This window comes from Euleptes europaea, chromosome 1 (assembly GCF_029931775.1).
Source record: "Euleptes europaea isolate rEulEur1 chromosome 1, rEulEur1.hap1, whole genome shotgun sequence".
Classification (NCBI taxonomy): Eukaryota; Metazoa; Chordata; class Lepidosauria; order Squamata; family Sphaerodactylidae; genus Euleptes; species Euleptes europaea.
In genome coordinates, this window is record NC_079312.1 from 15,033,336 (window position 1) to 15,051,651 (window position 18,316).

An 18,316-nucleotide genomic window follows, 5' to 3' on the forward strand; every position below is an offset into this window, starting at 1 on the left:
TAGTCTGACACACCAAACATTTTACTACCCCCCACACTCTCTGTTTTGCATGGCACCTTTAACGTGGTACAGTTTGACGCATTGGGAGAAGGGGGGGTGCTGTGGCAGTTAAACTGATTTCAAGCAAGATTAAATTCATAGTGAAGACCAACTCAGATGTATACTGCTTCAAAATATGAAGACTTCATTTTGCCGCTGTAACTTACAGTAGCAAGTCATTCTTCAGAGGGCTCAGAGGAAATCGGCCCTTTACAAAATTGCAGTTTGTGGTGTTTTTCAGAGGGAATGTGGACCTGGACACTTGCTGAACTGATGTTCTAGTTGCAATGATGTTCTATGAAGGAGGACAGTAAAAAATGGTGCGCGCACCCCCATTTGCAAAACACATGCATTGTGAGTGCATGTACATGATCTACAGCAGAAATAGGTAGATTTTGGACTCAACAGAATGGGCTGTAGAGTGTCAGACAGCAAGGGGTGCCTGCCAGTTTTTACTGCTGCCTTGCATTAAATAAAGGTCAGACCTCCCCTCTTACCTCCCACCCCACACACAAACACACACTAGTGCTGCAGTGCTAGTTCTCTACACTCAATACGATTGTTATGGAAGGGGATCATTCAAACAAAATATGCCTTACAATCACCATTTTATTTACTTAGTTTTATTTTACTTCATTTACATCCTGCCTTTCTGCCCAGTGGGGGCCCAAAGCGGCTTACATAGCTTTGTCCTTCGTTTTATTATCACAACGACCCTGTGAGGTTGGCCCAAGGCCACCTAGCAAGCTTCCATGGCACTAGTGGGGATTTGAACCTGGGTCTCCCAGGTCCAAAGTGCAGCACTCTGGCCATTACACAGTTTGAAACGGTTCAGCCTGCTGTACCACCTGAGGACTCTACCACCGCACTGCTACATCAATAGACCTGACCAGAAAGTACTAGAAAAAGAGAGCAAATGGCAGAATAGGGGCTGATTCTCTGTGAGAGATAATTACAAGATGGGAGTTCTTGCGTGTGTTGAGTCTGAGAAAAGGAGAATCTAAATCTCAGACTAGGCAAAATCTAGGAATGATTCTTCACTGGCTCTGTTGCTAGAAATTTTATTTTATACCCAATGGGATGTGTGTCAAGGTTTTGAATGCTCCCCTTTGTTTATAAATTCCTTGCAAGTAGAAAAGCAGCACAGCAGGCAAACAGATAAGCTGCCTGGAGAGCTAGCTTCTTGTTCTTTTTAAATAACAAACAAAACACCATAGGGTAGTGTTCAGCAGTGGAATTCCCCATCTGTAGTCTGAAAGGGGGAGTTTAAAAAAGGAAACTGGCAGTCCTCTCCCCACTTTCCATGTTTTCAGACATATGTCTGAAAATTATTCTCGTTTCCACCACACACGCATGCACACATCTTCCTACAAAGCTGGAGGTGTGTGCTCTGGGTGGGAGTGAAGGAAGGAAAATACCCATATGCACAGACATCTTATCTATGCATACCTGTGCACATGCCTGTTGCTACCAGGTATAACACATGATGGATGTAAAGCGTTGTCAAGTCACATCCGACTTATGGCAACCCAGAAAGGTTTTCAAGGCAAGAGACTAACAGAGGTGGAAGGCCATTGCCTTCCACAGTATACCCGAGAAGGCAGATCTCCCCCTCCATGTTCCCCGAGGTCATTAACTCATAGGGTCGCCGTAGGTTGGAAGCAACTTGAAGGCACTTAAACATACCATGTGTGGAAATGGGCAGCAGAAGCTTTTCATGGCATGGAGATTAAATAACAGTCACCTGGTAAACAACATCCCATGGAGTCTCTATTAGAGGGCAGGACAGTACATTTGTTTTGGCAACCCTAGCCAGGGAGAACGAGACACTCAGCAAAAATTTTTTTACAGCATTTCTTCCCTTTGCCTCTTCCCTTCAGGGCAACCTACAGAATTGAGAGGAGTAATTTGTCCTCCCAAAAACCTTGTCGGGACAGGCTATAAGTAACTCAGTAAGTTACGCAGGTGAGAGGCAATTTCAGCCCAGGTCTTCCCAGTCCATAAAACTGGCTTTGCAGTACTGTGACTTTTTTTTTTTAGGGCTCTGTGTTTGTGTGTGTGTTCTCTTCCCCTTAATGGTCTGTGATGTCACAGCAGCTCAGCCAATAACTAGAAAGGATTATTAGCTAAGTAGATTTCTAACCGCTTTGGGACAGTCTTTAAAGGGAAGAAGATGTTTCTACGAAAAGATCTCTACAGAAAGATACGGCTGCCTCTTTCATGACTGTGGGAGTCTTGTTTTCTACAGCAATGCTTAGCCCAGGGATACGTCTGGGTATTTCTGAGCATGCGTGGAGTGCATCTCCCTCACTCCTCACTAGCAACATCCTATCCCTATGCACCTGGGATCAGGGTGCAGGGCTTCCATGCCGAGTTGGGCCCTCGTCTCTCTTTAGATCTTATTCAGCTGCCTTCTTATGGCCTTCTCACATATAAATTCCTCCACTTTCCGCGTCTGTTTCTATCCTTCAATGTTTATGCATGTCCGCTGTTCACATGATGAGAGACAAATGCCACTTCCTTCCCATGACTGTTTGTGAATCTGTAGTTGTAAATGCATTAAAAGAAATTTAAATTTAATTTATGCCTACATGTTTCTTATAGATTTTTACATTAAACAGATCTCTCTCTTTTTTTGGCATTAATTTCTTGAGTTTCAGGATGTTGTATTCCATATATATTTGGAGTATTTTTTTGGGAGGCAGTATCGCGGAAGCCAGCGGGTTATCATTTGGTCCAAAACACACCACCAGACTCCAGCTACTAAAAAGTGCTTAGTTTATTCTTACAGTGTATAATACAACACTCCTGGCAATAGCTTCCGAACAATGAACTTCACATTCTTCTTAGTTTTATACATTTCTACCCCCAGATATCAATTAGGCCCTCTGTTACACCCACAGCGTTACATCAGCCTACTAGCCATATCTGGTTTAATCCAGTTCATTCTGCTGTTTCCAGGCCCTTTCAGCCTCTTGCATCAGACCAGATCCTTCTGATCTGACAGTTCCTTGACAGCTTTACTGACCAGCTGTCTGTCACAATATTATAACAGGCTTGTATTTCTGACAGGCAGGGTCCCAGTTAAATTGTAAGGTGTGTTTTTGGCAGTGTACCTAAAGCACTTCCTCTTCCTCTCTGGAATAACCTTTTCATGGCACATTAAGCACAGCGGTCAAACACAAGCATATGAAAAGAGATTTCAGAATTTAGGCCTCAGCCTGAATCTAGTGCCAGTCAATTTCATCGGGTGACTCTGGATTCTAGAACAGTGGGAGAAGGAGGAATTTTCAATACATCCCCAAATATTTTATAACAATTAAGGTAATTCAAAGAAACAGAGGGCTCACAGATTATTAGAGCCATCTCTTTTGCGTAGTAAAGTACCAGGTAATCTTGTGTACCAGATGCTGTGTGGGAATGGACCTTTCTTTGCCTGGGCTCCGAGAGAGCCACTGTAAATTGGAGAAGACCATTCTGAGCAACCAATGGTCTGACTCTGTACAAGGCAGCTTTGGCTATGGAATATTAGTGGTGGGACAATTTTTTTTTAATGCTCTATTTGCTGGAGACAATTTTTACATTCAGCTTTCAAGCGACCAATTCCAAAACATACAAGCCCTCACTTTCAGTCATCAGGAGGCAGTTGAAGACGGTTTTATTTAGGACTGCATTTCATTAAGTCTATTAGCAGTTCTGAGTTGTGATTTTAAATTTTGGCTTTTATGTTTTAATGTGTTTTATGTGTGTTTTACCTGTGTTGTAAGCCATCTTGGGCACCATAAAGAAGAAAAGGTGGCTAATAAACTTTTAAAATAAATAAATATAGTAAATCCACAAATATTTTACTAAAAGTAACCCAGTTCTCTTCTCTCTATTCCTAGAACGTTGAGAGCAGTGAATTTTATCATCTTTGTTGTGTCCAATATTTTAAATAATAATACTCATTTATTAGCAAATTGGGGTTTTCCAGCAAAGCACAGCAAAGAAAATGATCACGGAGAACGATCGTCCGTGGTTTACAGAGCCTAAGAAAAACGGAAGCCCTAGAATAACTATAGAGGGTGAATTATTTAGAAACGACTGTTTCACAGAAAACAGGCATAACATGGAGTTCACTACTGCACGCAGAGGTATTGGTTATAGCCTAGTAAAGGAAGCAAAAAATACATTTACAATGGATGATGTTATCTTATGCTGGATCGTAACTTTGGGAGGATCTGCCAACAATTTTTCTTCCTCATTGGCTACCTCTGATCTGCTGCTAGAAGAGCTTTCACCAGAGAAGGGGAGAAATTTTGCATAACAAAGCATTACTTGACAAGAGCTTGGCAGAGATAGGTTAAAAATATAATTACAAATAATTAGGTTAAAACATCACTACAAATAATTATGTGTAATAAGGATTTATTACTAAGGGGGTAAGCACAGAGAATGTACATGGCAACTAGAGATAATGAGTAAAAGCTTTCTAAAAATCAGGAAAGTAAGTACTGTCTGTACAGCACACAATTGTTTCTTTATATGTGCAGATGTGCACTTTAGTTTAATTTTTTTTAATTTTACCTCATTTATGCACTACAACAATGCAGTGGGGTAGATTAGATTGAGAGATGTGACAGGCCCAAAGTCTCCCATGGCAGAGAGGGGATTTGAAACTGGGTCTCCCAAATCCTAGTTCTACACTCACAATGGCTTTATAAAAAAGCATTTGAACTAGTGGTGTATGATTTCTACCATCTACAACTGCTTAGAATACATGCGATAGGAAATGAAGGCTATGCTGAACAGATGCATTGGCCAACATAGGTTTTACATATTAAGCTGCTTTCTAATGAGCTGTAGCATTGGTCCATCTTGTTTTGGCAGGCATAACTCATCAGAGAATAAAGCCAAGAGCCTGAAAATTCGCCACCATGAGTGTTGCGGATGGAAAGGTGAAGAGAACTTGAACATCCTTCCAAGGTTATCTTGAGAACAGGGTTGCCAACCTCCAGGTACTAGCTGGAGATCTCCTGCCATTACAACTGATCTCCAGCCGATAGAGATCAGTTCACTGGGAGAAAATGGCCGCTTTGGCAATTGGACTCTATGGCATTGAAGTCCCTCCTCTCCCCAAACTCCACCCTCCTCAGGCTCCGCCCCCAAAACCTCCTGCCAGTGGGGGACAGGGACCTTGTAGCCCTATCCGAGAAACACTATAAAAAAGCCCCAATCCAAGGGATTGTTGTTAGAGTCAACCCAAAATCACCAAGTACCTCAGATATGAATCCTCACCCCTCAGTAGCATAGCTGCCACCAGCCCCTTTGCACTACCGAAGCAACCAGAAGCCAATGGGAAAAGCTTCCAACCTTCCTGGGATTAAAGCTAGGAAAGTCATCCCTGCAAGGTAGGACACTTGCAGTGTGAGTTTCACAAAACAATTGCTTAGTAGGTGTAGCCACAGGGCCTAGGAACTGGAATTAGACTGAAGCCAACCTGAAGACAAAAACATCACTAGAAATAGAATTCAAGTGATTTAGTAAAATTGTGCAAGTATACTTTAAAATAATATGAGATGGTGAAAGAGTAAAACAAGAAAACTAATATTCAGAAGCTAACTATACAGTAAAGACATTGGTTCAAGCTTTCAAGATGTTACCATTCTCCAGCTGAAATCCTCCAGCAACAAAGTCCACTCAGGTTTGACTTTTCCAAGGATTCAGACAGATTGTCTGTCCTACAAGACAATCAGAGTCACAACGATGACTCATGATACCAGAGCTTAGATATCATGACTCCACAGCCATGTGGGCTAAAACTGCTATTTTTATGGCCAAAGATTCTATGGGGTCTGAGATCATTAACCAATCAGAATCGTGGGTGATGATCTAAATTAATTGTGTACATCTAAATTAATTGTGTACACACTAGTGTGGTGTAGTGGTTAAGAGAGGTGGACTCTGACCCGGAGAACTGGGTTTGATTCCCCACTCCTCCACATGAGCGGCGGAGGGTAATCTGGTGAACCGGGATGGTTTCCCCACTCCTACACATGAAGCCAGCTGGGTGACCTTGGGCTCGTCACACTCTCAGCCCCACCTACCTCACAGGGTGTTTGTTATGGGGAGGGGAAGAGAAGGTGATTGTATGCTGGTCTGATTCTGCCTTAAGTGGTAGAGAAAGTCAGCATATAAAAACCAACTCTTCTTCTGATGGGAGGCAGGTGGGGAGGAGAAATCAGGAACCGCCATAGACCCCCCTTCCCCCAATCACTGCAGCCACATATGCCAAGCAGGAGGAGATATTGGCCTATCCATCAATTGTGGGGGAGACAATAGGATCCCCTCCCCAACAAATCTCATGGGTCTCCTGCTTGGAGGGTTGCCAACCTCCAGGTACTAGTAGCTAAATAAGAACCAGCGCACAGCTCTATATGCAAAAAATATCAAACAGTGTATTACAATATAGTGAAGACAACAGTGAGGTGCAAACAGAAAGCATATACACAAAATTATACAAAAATATGTACAAGGGTATAACAAATTATTAACTCTCCAAAAATGAGTCACAACAGACTTCTTTTATGAGATGCAAGATCCAGTAGTCTTGAGTAGTGTCATCTAGGCGCTTGTATATTTAACAAGCCCCGGTTCCACGGAAGAATGGAAGTGATAGATGGGAAACGTCTTCCAGAATTCTGAATGTTTTTCACAAATTAATGCTTCTTCAGCATGGAATTTAAGAAGCTTTACATGTGATCCTTCATAAAAGGGCCCCCAGGGGACAGGAATCACCTCTATCTCCATAAGATTCAGACCACCAAGACCTCAGTGGGTTCCCTTTCTTTGTCCTAAGGTCTCCCACTATTACAACTGATCTCCAGCTGATAGAGATCAGTTCCCCTGGAGAAAATGGCCACTTAGGCAACTGGATTCTATGGCGTTGAAGTCCCTCCCCTCCCCAAACCCCACTCTCCTCAGGCTCTGCCCCCAAAATCTCTAGGTATTTCCCAGCCTGGAGCTGGCAACCCTAGACATGTTGGCTATAAAGAACATTCTGATTCCATAATTCAGTGAAACAAGCAGTGTATAAATAATATTTACCAGCTCAAAAAATTGTGATAATACAACTTGATTAGCTTGCCCATATAGATACAAGCAATAATTAGCATGGTCCTGTTGTTATAAACAGCAAAAAATACCTTGTAGCTAGTCCTGCTATTTAATAACTAAACATACTATTATGATTTTAAACACTCAGAGCCAGTGTATTGTGGTGCATACCGTGGTGTATTTGAAGTGGCAAGGCCTAGGTTCAACTCCATGCTCTGGCACGAAGATCACTAGCTGTTCACCTCACTTCCCTCACAGGGCTGTTGTGAGGATAAATTGCAACAGTTCCTTTGAGGAAACATAATAAGAGACATGCAGTTGGATTTGAAGAGCCAACATGGTGTAGTGGTTAAGATGTCGGACTGTGTGTGTGAAGTGCCGTCAAGTTGCAGCCGACTTATGGCAACCCCTTTTGGGGTTTTCATGGCAAGAGACTAACAGAGGTGGTTTGCCAGTGCCTTCCTCTGCACAACAACCCTGGTATTCCTTGGTGGTCTCCCATCCAAATACTAACCAGGGCTGACCCTGCTTAGCTTCTGAGATCTGACGAGATCAGGCTAGCTAGATGTTGGGCTAAGACCTGGAAAACCAGATTTGAATCTCCACTTACACCATGGAAGCTTGCTGGGTGACCTTGGGCCAGTCACACACTCTCAGCCCTGACCCTGGCTAGTATTTGGATGGGAGACCTCCAAAGAATACCAGGCAATGGTGATACAAAAGGGCCCCTTTTGAAGCAGAGAGCAAGGAATCTTCGACAGGAAACCTCAGACTATTTCTGTTTGGTGTTATTGCTGTAATGAGATTGGCCACAAGATGGCAGCCTGCTGTAATAAACCGAGAAAGCAAGCGTTTAAAGGCAATTTTAAGAGACAGAATTTCTAATACCACTCTGCAGCTACCATAAATGGGACATCTAATTTCATTTTAGATTCCAGCGCATCAGTTCATGTTTCCAACAAGAGAGGTTTCTTTATTGAGCTGAGAAATATTCCCAAAGAATCTGTTTATCTAGGACAGGGGTCCTCAAACTTTTTAAACAGGGGGGCAGTTCACTGTCCCTCAAACACTGTTGGGGGCCGGACTGTTTCGGGGGAGGAGGCGGCGGCGCAAGGGGGCTCTCCGGAAAAGCATCCTCCTTACAAGCCCGGTCATTCCCCCTGTAGTGGTTAAGAGTGGTGGTTGGGAGCGGGGACTCTAGAGAACTGGGTTTGATTCCCCACTCCTCCACGTGAGAAGCGGAGGCTAATCTGGTGAACCTGGTTGGTTTCCCCACCCCTACTCACGAAGCCAGCTGGCTGACCTTGGGCAAGTTACAGCTCTGTTAGCGCTCTCTCAGCCCCACCTGCCTCACAGGGAGTCTGTTGTGGGAGGGTATGGGAAGGGGATTGTAAGGCAATTTGAGACTCCCTTTAGTGGTAGAGAAAGTTGGCATGTAAAAACCAAGGCCATTTATTCATGGAAGGGTTTGCCTTGGATTTGCCGCTCTCCAGATGCACATTTTCCCCATCCGAATTCTCCAAACTCTCCCCTGGGGTGTGTGTGTGGGGGGGGGGATTTACTTTTGAGTTCTGAGAATTCGGATGGGGAAAATGTGCATCTGGAGAGCGGCAAATCCAAGGCAAAACCTCCTGTGCATAAATGGCCACAAGTCTTTTTCTTCTCCCTGGAGATATGCCCAGCCCCCCCCAAGGGGCCCCTACAATTACCTCCAGGCCACAAGGATACCCCCAGGAGGAGAGAGAGCCCCGAGCCGTGAGAACGCTGCCAACTGTGGCCAAAACAGGAACGCCAGGACAGGAAGGGGGCGACTGGGCGGCGTGCGAGGCAGCAAGACGCCTCGCGCACCCAGGAAAGGAGGTTTTGGGCCTGGGAGGGAGAGGGGGAAGGGGGCGACCGGGCGGCACTCGAAGCAGCAAGATGCCTTGTGTGCCCAGGAAAGGGGTTTTGGGCTGGAGAGGGAGCAGGGAAGGGGGCGACTGGGGCAGGAGGGAGGCTTCCAGTTGTGCGTACACAGCCAGGAAGCCCAGAAAAGCTCTGGGGAGGGGGGCAAGGGGGGACTGGCTTCCTTGGTCCCCGGGCCGGACAAAAGCCCTCCGGGGGCCGGATCTGGCCCTCGGGCCTTAGTTTGAGGACCCCTGATCTAGGAAATCGAATGCGAGTAACTGCAAATCTACAAAGGATTGTAGATTGCCAGATGGTCGTACATGTGATTTCTTAGTGAAAGACGTAATGAGATTGCCCACAAGAGGGCAGCCTGCCGTAATAAACCAAGAAAGCAAGACTTTAAAGGCAATTTTTAAGAGGCAGAATTCCTACCACTCTGCAGCTACCATATTCCAGAATTTACCAGCAGTCTGATTTCTATGTCTAATTTGGATATTGATGGCCTGGAATTGATTGTTAGAAATGGCCAGTGTACTGTTTCACAAAATGGGGAACTTTATATGGTAGCTGTGATGCTCTGCCATGGCGCCCCCTGTTGGCGGCGGGCCCACTGTAGGACAGGTGGGTCCTCTACTCCACTCCCCTGTTGGCATTTGCAATTTCAGGCCTCAGAAAGGGAGCTGGGGCCGGCCTCACCCTCTCCTTGCTCCCTGGGACGTGGAACTCTGTAGCCCTGAAGCATGCGAGTTCTCAGTCTCCACTCTCCTCCTCAGCCTTTGCGTCTGCCTCCGTTTTATCTCCTCCCCCACCTCACACCACTAGGGTTGCCAACCTCCAGGTAGCAGCTGGAGATCTCCTGCTATTACAACTGATCTCCAGCCGATAGAGATCAGTTCACCCAGACAAAATGGCCACTTTGGCTATTGGACTCTATGGCATAGAAGACCCTCCCCTCCCCAAACCCCACCCTCCTCAGGCTCCACCCCAAAAACCTCCCACCAATGGCGAAGAGGAACCTGGCAACCCTACACACCACCAACCAGTTCCCTGCCATGCCCTTCATAAGCGTCTGAAGGGGACGCAGGGCCTGCCTCCACCCAACAGGCAGCACGTTTCTGCCGGCCTTGCTCCAGGACTTGGCTTCTCCACCAGCTCCTGTCTGCTGAGCTCTCTCCCAGGCTCAGCGTTGCCCCGTCAGCTTGCTCCATCCCTAGGGTTTGCAAACCTCCAGGTAATACTCAAAAGCCTGTGCCATGGGCTTGAGCAATAAATAAAGCCTGAACATGTGATTTCCTTATGAATCCATATGAGTAAAAGCATTTTGAGGCTTCTCTGAATAGAACTGATGCAGTAAAGTGGAGTAAAGTTCATGCTGACTAAAGCACGGCTACAAGGTTAAAATATGTAATGCTGCTCACTTGATGACTGAGTCTAGAAAATATCGGCATTGCTTATCCAGGGTGTTCTTCTTGGCATTAATGAGAAGGTCATCTCTGCCTGGGGATTTTTGGTCTCTCTGATAGATACAGAGTAAAGAGGACATAAGCATTACAACAGATGGTGACCTTGCACTTGTGAACTTGGTGACTTAATGCCACATACATAGTAAAGCTTTCTCCACAGACCAAATGGAAGTGACAAGGCCACTATCAAGAGTGACCAATTCAGCCACCCTGGACAGAAGCTTCTGGCCTCTCAGCTTAGTTCAGATAACCACTGCTCTGAGAGAATAAAAGGAAGCATCAAACAGCCAGAAGGCACAGGGTTGATGGAAGTTGGCTTATGCTAACTGACCTCACTCTCCCAAACATCTGCAAAGATGTAAAACTAAGCCTTCCTTGTCTCTTGCGTGAGACACAAGAAATTAGTTACAGAGAGGGCAGCAAGTCTGTCTGGCCATAACTCATTTCTATTATTTCATTCTATTATTTCATATCCTGCGTGATATGGAACTATACCATTTCACAAGTTCTGTGTAAGAATGGGAAAGACTCTCCTTAAGAGAGATTCATTTCAAAATAACCTGCTAAGGCTGGATATCTGAAATGATTGCTGGGAGACTATTCCATATAATGGAGGCTCTTAGTATTCCTACCAATTATACTGTGGGGTCTAAGAGTATTGGATCAGTTCCATATTTGGAAACACTGACATCTCATTAATTCTAGCAGGAGTTGATGGGTTCTCACTGAATGATCTAAATAGTCTGACTTGACTTTCCTTGAGAAATATGGAAGTTGTGAAACCCAAGTTACAGAACTGGTTCCTCCAGTTCTCAGAACCAGAAACAGGATTCTTAGATGCTCTTAGAGATTTCTCTAAGCAACCAGAGAACTCTCTCAGGGTAAAGAGTCAGAGGTTTCCCCAACATAAAAGGGGAAGCTTCTACACTCAGAATAAGAGGCCAGAGATGTTCCTGGGGGAAAAGGAGAATCTCTGTTCTCTGTAATAAAGCTTAAAGAACATATAAAGTAATGCTTACATACCACATATACAAAACCTGTTAGGCTTACTTGTGGAGACTCTTAGTCAAGCAAATATATTCCCTGAGATTGGCAAAACCAGAGAATAACTGAGTCTTCCATAAGAATATTAATATAGCCTTAAGCTTACACATAATGAATTATATATCACATAAGCTCTGCATTGCTGACTGTTATGATCAGAAGTCTATAAACATAAATATAGAATACAAAGCTTATAATATCTTATCCTCTGCACACAACATTGGATAGGTTAACACATACTGAAATATATAAATATCTTAAACATGAGTTAGGACCTTTACAAATCTAAGGTAAGCATGAGTTGGAGAGATTTAGAAATAATATAAGGTTGTACTCAATTTACTACAACTTATGTTTTATATTTCAGGTACTCTGGATTAAGATGCTCTTAACTATAACAGGTCTTGTCGAAGGCTTTCACGGTCAGAGTTCATTGGTTCTTGTAGGTTATCCGGGCTGTGTGACCGTGATCTTGGTATTTTCTTTCCTGACGTTTCACCAGCAGCTGTGGCAGGCATCTTCAGAGGAGTAACACTGAAGGACAGTGTCTCTCAGTGTCAAGTGTGTAGGAAGATATAGTCAGAAAGTGGTTGGGTTTGAGCTGAGTCATTGTCCTGCAAAAGTAATGTGCTAGTCATTGTCCTGTAAGTATCAAGATAATGTGCTAATGACGGTGTGGTATGTTAATATGGAACCAATTGTATCCTGAAGTGATCTGTTAATGTGTGAAATCCAAAACTAATCTGCATGGCTATTGTGGACTGTAGTCTTTGTTAGTCTGGAGGTTTTCAGGACAGGAAGCCAAGCCTTATTCATTCTTAAACTCTCTTCTTTTCTGTTAAAGTTGTGCTGATGTTTATGAATTTCAATGGCTTCTCTGTGCTATCTGACAAAATAGTTGGTAGAGTTGTCCAGAATATTAATTTAAACTTGCAGGGCCTCTTCTTCCTCTGCACGATCTTCAGTTGTTCTCCTGTGCTTGAGAGGAATGGAGACTGGAGGCTGATTGGGGATGGGTCTATTCAGAGCTCTCCTTGACAAGAAGCCTGTTATTCTTTATGAAGTGAAATAAGTTAATGTTGCTTTCAGAAATGAGACACAAAGAAAAAAGGGAATGTTGGGAAACGAAAGGGAAAATGTCTCCCTTTTACTCCAGTCAGTTTTGGTGGTTGGGAGACCGGAGAGGCCTTATTGATGCTCATAGAGTGAAGAGACAGTTTTAAGAACAGACTTTGAGGTGGCCTTTTTCAAACACCCAAAAGAAGGGCAGGAGGGTCTCTCCACGGAAGGAGGCTCCAGAGAACTCATAGAGAAGGGCTCCTCGGTCAGCGTCGAAAAAGGCCACTCGGCCCCCAGCGTAGTTCAGGCAGACTCGGATCCTCTTGAGCTCCCCGGTCAGGGACAAGGGAGGGGTTTTGCCTTTTGTGGAAGCCATGTAGCAGCCCCCCGACTTCCCCACCTCCCATATCTCTTCTTCAGGACTAAAGGTGAAGCGTCCCTTCCTCCTCACAGACTTTCTGGCAACCCCCATAGTCCAGCTATCTTCACTTCCCACAAGGACTTCCCAGAAATGGCGGCCTGCTGTGAATCCCTCACGGCCCAGCACAGCACCAAACTGGTCAAATCTCTCAGGATTGCAGGGCAGAGATTGACCTTTTTCTCCTGCTCTCATGCTTTTCCGATCCTCAGACAGGAGGAGATCCCGATGGGCTGTGTCTGGATCCAGAGTAACATTTGCTGTTGGGGGTGGGGGGAAAATGAGGAGACAAGAAGAGAAGCATTTTCAGTTGAGAGAATTCTCCCTCTGCCCTGTTCTGCATCCTTCTCCTGCTCCCACCTCTTCATAACCCTCTCCTGGATTCACAGACTCTCCTGCTTTCTCCTGACCTGCTGAAGGATAGAACAGCCTTCCCGTGAGCTTCCAGAGAAGGCAGATAAGATGCCTTTTCTAATGGCTGCTTTCTTCCTCCCTTAAGAGTCGTGGGAAAACTCAATTTCCCATGATTAACTGCAACGTGAAGTCATTGGGAACATTACTTTTCCCAAGATTCTTGAAGAAAGAGACAGACAGCTGGCCATTATTTTTACAAGTCTAAAATGTACGTAATACTTTTAAAATTCTCCCGGGGGGCATTTTTGGAGGTAGGGCCCCAAATTCATGGCATAGCTTGAAGGGACTCTCCTTGTACGACCCCCGAAGTTTGGTGAAGATTGGGTCAGGGCATCCAATTTTATGGGGTCTGGAAGGGGTCGCCCCTCCTCCATAGAGAATCATTGCGAAGTTTGCAATGATTCTTTATGGAGGAGAGGGGCGGCCCCTTCCACACACCATAAAATCAGACCCCCTGGCCCAACCTTCACCAAACTTTGGGGGTCGTGCAAGGAGAGTTCCTTCAAGCTATGATGTGAAATTGGGGACTCCAAAAAGGCTCCCCCCCAGGAACCTGGGGAAAGCCAAACCCTAAAAAGCTGAATTTATTTGGTTTTTCCCAGGAATTGCCTATTTGGTTTCGGCTTTCTCCCCAGGTTTGAGCATTTGGTAAACCTGAACCTGAAATGTATGAAAATGGCTAATTTGTTTATTTTCGGTTCAGGTTTAACAATATGCACAAACCTAGTGATGGCCCATAGTTCTTCTCCCAAACATCAAACACAAATTGTGTGTGAACTACTGGAAAACAGCACAAGGGTAGGCAGGACTTCTGCCTTTATATACTGCTATTCCACAAACACGGCTCTGTTTTAGTGTTGTGCACATTGATAAACCCAAACTGAAAATAAACCCAAAATTAGCTGTTTCGGTAAATTTTGGGTTTAGGGTTTACTGCATGCCAAAATGTGGGGATAAAGCTGAAGCCGAATAGGCAATTCCCAAGAAAACCAAATACATATTTGGCTTTTCAGGTTCGGCTTTTTTTTTGTTGCTTGGAGTCATGGCTCTGTGCTTTCTCCCCCTTTTCTTTCTTTTTTTTTGGACTGGTTTTGTTAGGGCTCCATAGTTGGGGCCCTTTTGAGACAGGGTTATTTAAAAGATGGGGCTCACCCAGTCCCATCCGGATATACCGTCCAACTAAAAGAGCCATCTTCAACAGCCACCCACCAGGCTTCTGAAGGAGATATCTTCAACAACGTGGATGAGTAATCTCCTTCAGACAGCCCCCGTGGTCAGTCAGTTCCAATAACACACACACACCCCATGAAAACCTGCTTTCCAAAAGAAGGGTGCCCTGAGCAGAGGCTTTGTTTCCCCACACTGTGACCATCTCTTGGAATCAGATTTTTCATGACCACAATAATGGACTGCTCACAGGTTGTCATTTGCCATCAAAAGGAATGTTTTCCATGCCTTATTTCTCTTGCATTTAAGCCTTTCCCTTCCATTTGGAAGCTAATTTGCATGCAAAGCAAGCCAGAAATGAAGGCGGACCCCAGACATTGAGGCATCAGCCTGGAATCGGCTCTTTCTGTCAGTCCTCGCAAAGCTGAACTTTTGAACCTGAAAACCGATGGACGGCTTGGCTTCCAAATGCCTGGAGGATGGGGGCAACCCGTGTGCAGGCCCATAAAATTGTTGACCATCGAAGGAGAGTCCCTTGCAGTCACGCCACAAATTTGGGGACTCTACCTCCAAAAATGCCCCCCAGGAGCTTTGAAAAAACATCCCCATTGACTGTAACGGGCCCAAATTTTTTGGTAAACCCAAAAATAAGCCACATACCGAAACTTACCAGTATGGGTGTTCAGCTTATTTCATGTTTATCCAAAAAACCAGGCCAAAAAAACCCAAACCTGAACTTTACTGAAAAATTTTTTTTTGCACAACCCTACATTGTTTTTTAAACCCGTGGATCCAATACATAATTTATAGCACCTTGAAACTGTGGGAAATCTGAAAAGCAGGTAGGGAAATCTGCTGAGAGAAATGGGGTTCCCAACCTGGTCTGCGCCTCTCATGGGGAGGATTCTGAAAGACCCTCAAGGGCTGATGTCCAGCAACCCTTCTCTCCTCATTTCAATATGGCGGCAGGTAGGCGAAAGGGGGCATTTCATCCCCTCAGAGTCCACCTTCTCTTTCACCCTGACAGACCTTCTCCTCAGAACAAGAAGGAACTGAAGGTGACAGGGTGGGAGAGAGGTTGAGGAAAAACACAAGAGCATCTAGTAATGTCATCTCTGGAAAAACACTCAGCAGAAGCACACAAATTGTAAGGTGAAACTTTTTAGTTAAGAAATAATTGAACGGCGTATGAAGAAAAATTTAGGAGTGTGCTGGAAATGCCGGGAGACAGACAGTTCTTATTTTCATGTTTGGTGGACCTGCCCAAAGTTGCATTTGTATTGGAAGAAAATTCAAGGTGAAATACAAATAATGCTTAATCAAAAAATAAATCTATACCTGAAGTATTTCTTATTAAGTATAACACCACCTGATCTATCTGAGAAATTTAAAGACCTATTCAAATATGCTACAGTGGCTGCGAGAGTTGTCCTGGCAAGAAGATGGAAACAAATTACCATACCTGATGTTGATGAATGGAAAGATAAGATGTTAGAGTATGCAAACATGGCTAAAATGACTTTTCATGATGAACCTAACAGATATTGATTCTGTGGATTGCTTTTATGAAAAGCGGCAGTCATTTTATACCTATATATCTAATATATCTAATATCTATACTAAGCACTTTTTTAATCTTTTAGAACTTCAATAAGAAAGCAGAAAATGTAATCACTCATATGAAACTCTAAAATGTATTCGAAATATATATCAATGACCAAAAAGAATGTTTGTTTAATGCAGACGGATGTTTTACCCCTTTCCCTTTTTCCCTTTTGTACCTCATAAAATTTAATAAGATTATTCATAAAAAAAGAAAAAATTACCTTTTTGCAGGTGAAGTCCAGAATCCAATGTGTCTGAGGAAGCAAAATAAATGAAAGTGAGCAGCAGACCCTCGTGCCCATAACAAACCTTGTGACAAAAACATATAGCCTCTATTTCTCTTGGGGAGGAAATGTGCCATGGTACAGCCCTACCTCATCACATCTTGAAAGCAAAGCATGGCTGATACTTGGATGGGAAACCAAAGAACGTTCTGCAGACTAAGGCAATGGCAAAGAAATCTCTGCTTTCCACTTGCCTTGAAATTGAAAACCTCTTTTTGGGGTAGTCATAAATTGGTTGTGATTTGATGGCACATGCGTACATATTTCTTCTGAGTTTCAGCTGAAAGGTTAAGTAGAACTTGGATACTAGTCATGATGCATGCCTATTCTCTCCAGGATCAGAGGAGCACGCCTATTATATTAGGTGCACTGGAACACAGGCAGGATAATACTGCTGCAGTCATCTTGCTTGTGGGCTTCCTACTGGCACCTGGTTGGCCATTATGTGAACAGACTGCTGGAATTGATGGACCTTCGTCTGATCCAACATGGCCTTTCTTATGTTCTGATGTTCATTACCTTTCAATTGCTTCTTGGTGCCCTCCAAAAGGGAATTTAAATCCAAGAAGTCCCAGATGCGCCACTTCAGTGAAAGAGGAAAAGCCACTGGATCTTCAAACACCTCCTTTTCTTCATACCTGGAGAAAATCATGTTCAAGGTACCATCCATCCAATTCAGAATTCCCCCCCAAGCAGGTCAGCAAAACTGGGGAAGGAATCTGCAGAAAGCCGAGAGACACCGGCTGAGGCTGAATGCAGAGCAAGATGGGAGGCTCTTCAGAGAGCAACGTCCACCTCACTGTCGCTCTCGACACCCCAAAGTCGCACAGCAGCTATGGGGAATGGATATTAAAAAATAAAACACAGCCTGTTTGAGTTCAGGCCACCACCACAGGGTGAAGAAAGACTCTTGTCTGCTCCTCAGCCATTTTCCTGTGCTGAAAACTGCACAGGAGGGGGAGATATTTCTCAGTTTTTGCTGCTCCAAGTGGACTATTCTGAGCATGTGAAGCAGGAAAAATGGGGAAGTAACGCCCCCTAGTAGGGGCGGTTTCAACATGAGAAATGTATGGAGTGGGAGGAAGGAGCCTTCTTCCCTGTGGTGGCATCCCGAGGCCAAATGGGCCCTGCTTTTTTTTTTTTAATAGCCTGTCTGGCTGAGGGGAACCCAGACCCAACTCTGATGCTGGACTAAATGGACCACTGGTCTCATTCAGCAGGCTCTACTTATGTTCTCAAGAGTGAAGCTGAGAGATGGTGGAAGGAAACGGGTCCCATAACATCACCATACCCAGAAGTGTTTTTACTTCCATCCCTTTTAATCATGTCGCCTGGTGGGAGGCGCAGAAACTTGGAGCCCAATAATGTCACATGACAATTCTTTTTCCTCTGAAGCTACCTGGGAAGACTTAAAGCAGAGGTGCGAATTTTCGGGTCGCCAGCTGCGTATTCCCCATCATGGGTTGCTCAGCATGGGCTGCTCAGAAGCCCTGTTGTTATTGCTTCCTGATAGTGGGTTTCTTTGCCCCAATGGCTGATGTGGAAAAAAAGTCAAAAAGCACTTTTCCTCAGCCTTGATTGTGGGGCAAATTGCCAATATAGAAACAGCCAAAGACAAATTTTAGTAGGAGCAGCATATTTAAGTGTCATGTGGTTGCAGGAACACTGATGAAAACATAGCACACACACACGCCAACTCCTGCTTCCTCATGTGTAGCCTCAACCTACCCTCCTTAACAAATGGAGCACATCGGATTTGGTTGGGTGGTCATACCTGTGTCCACTTCCAAAGTGCCCCATAGTCTACCCTGATGCCAACTAAAGCATTATTTGGGCCAAAT

The 18,316-nt window shown here is 44.5% G+C and overlaps 1 protein-coding gene across 1 annotated transcript in view; it reads right to left on the reverse strand.

Annotated features, from left to right (window-relative positions):
• Window positions 1-12,747: 12,747 nt before the first annotated feature.
• LOC130492515 (E3 ubiquitin-protein ligase TRIM7-like) overlaps window positions 12,748-18,316 on the reverse strand; it is a 119,431-nt gene continuing 113,862 nt past the window's right edge. Inside the window, exons 6-8 of the mRNA XM_056866270.1 lie at window positions 16,995-17,113; window positions 16,413-16,445; window positions 12,748-13,265 (exon numbers count right to left, since the gene is read on the reverse strand). Of these exons, the coding sequence (XP_056722248.1) occupies window positions 12,748-13,265; window positions 16,413-16,445; window positions 16,995-17,113 (670 nt within the window). The remainder of the gene's footprint in view (window positions 13,266-16,412; window positions 16,446-16,994; window positions 17,114-18,316) is intronic.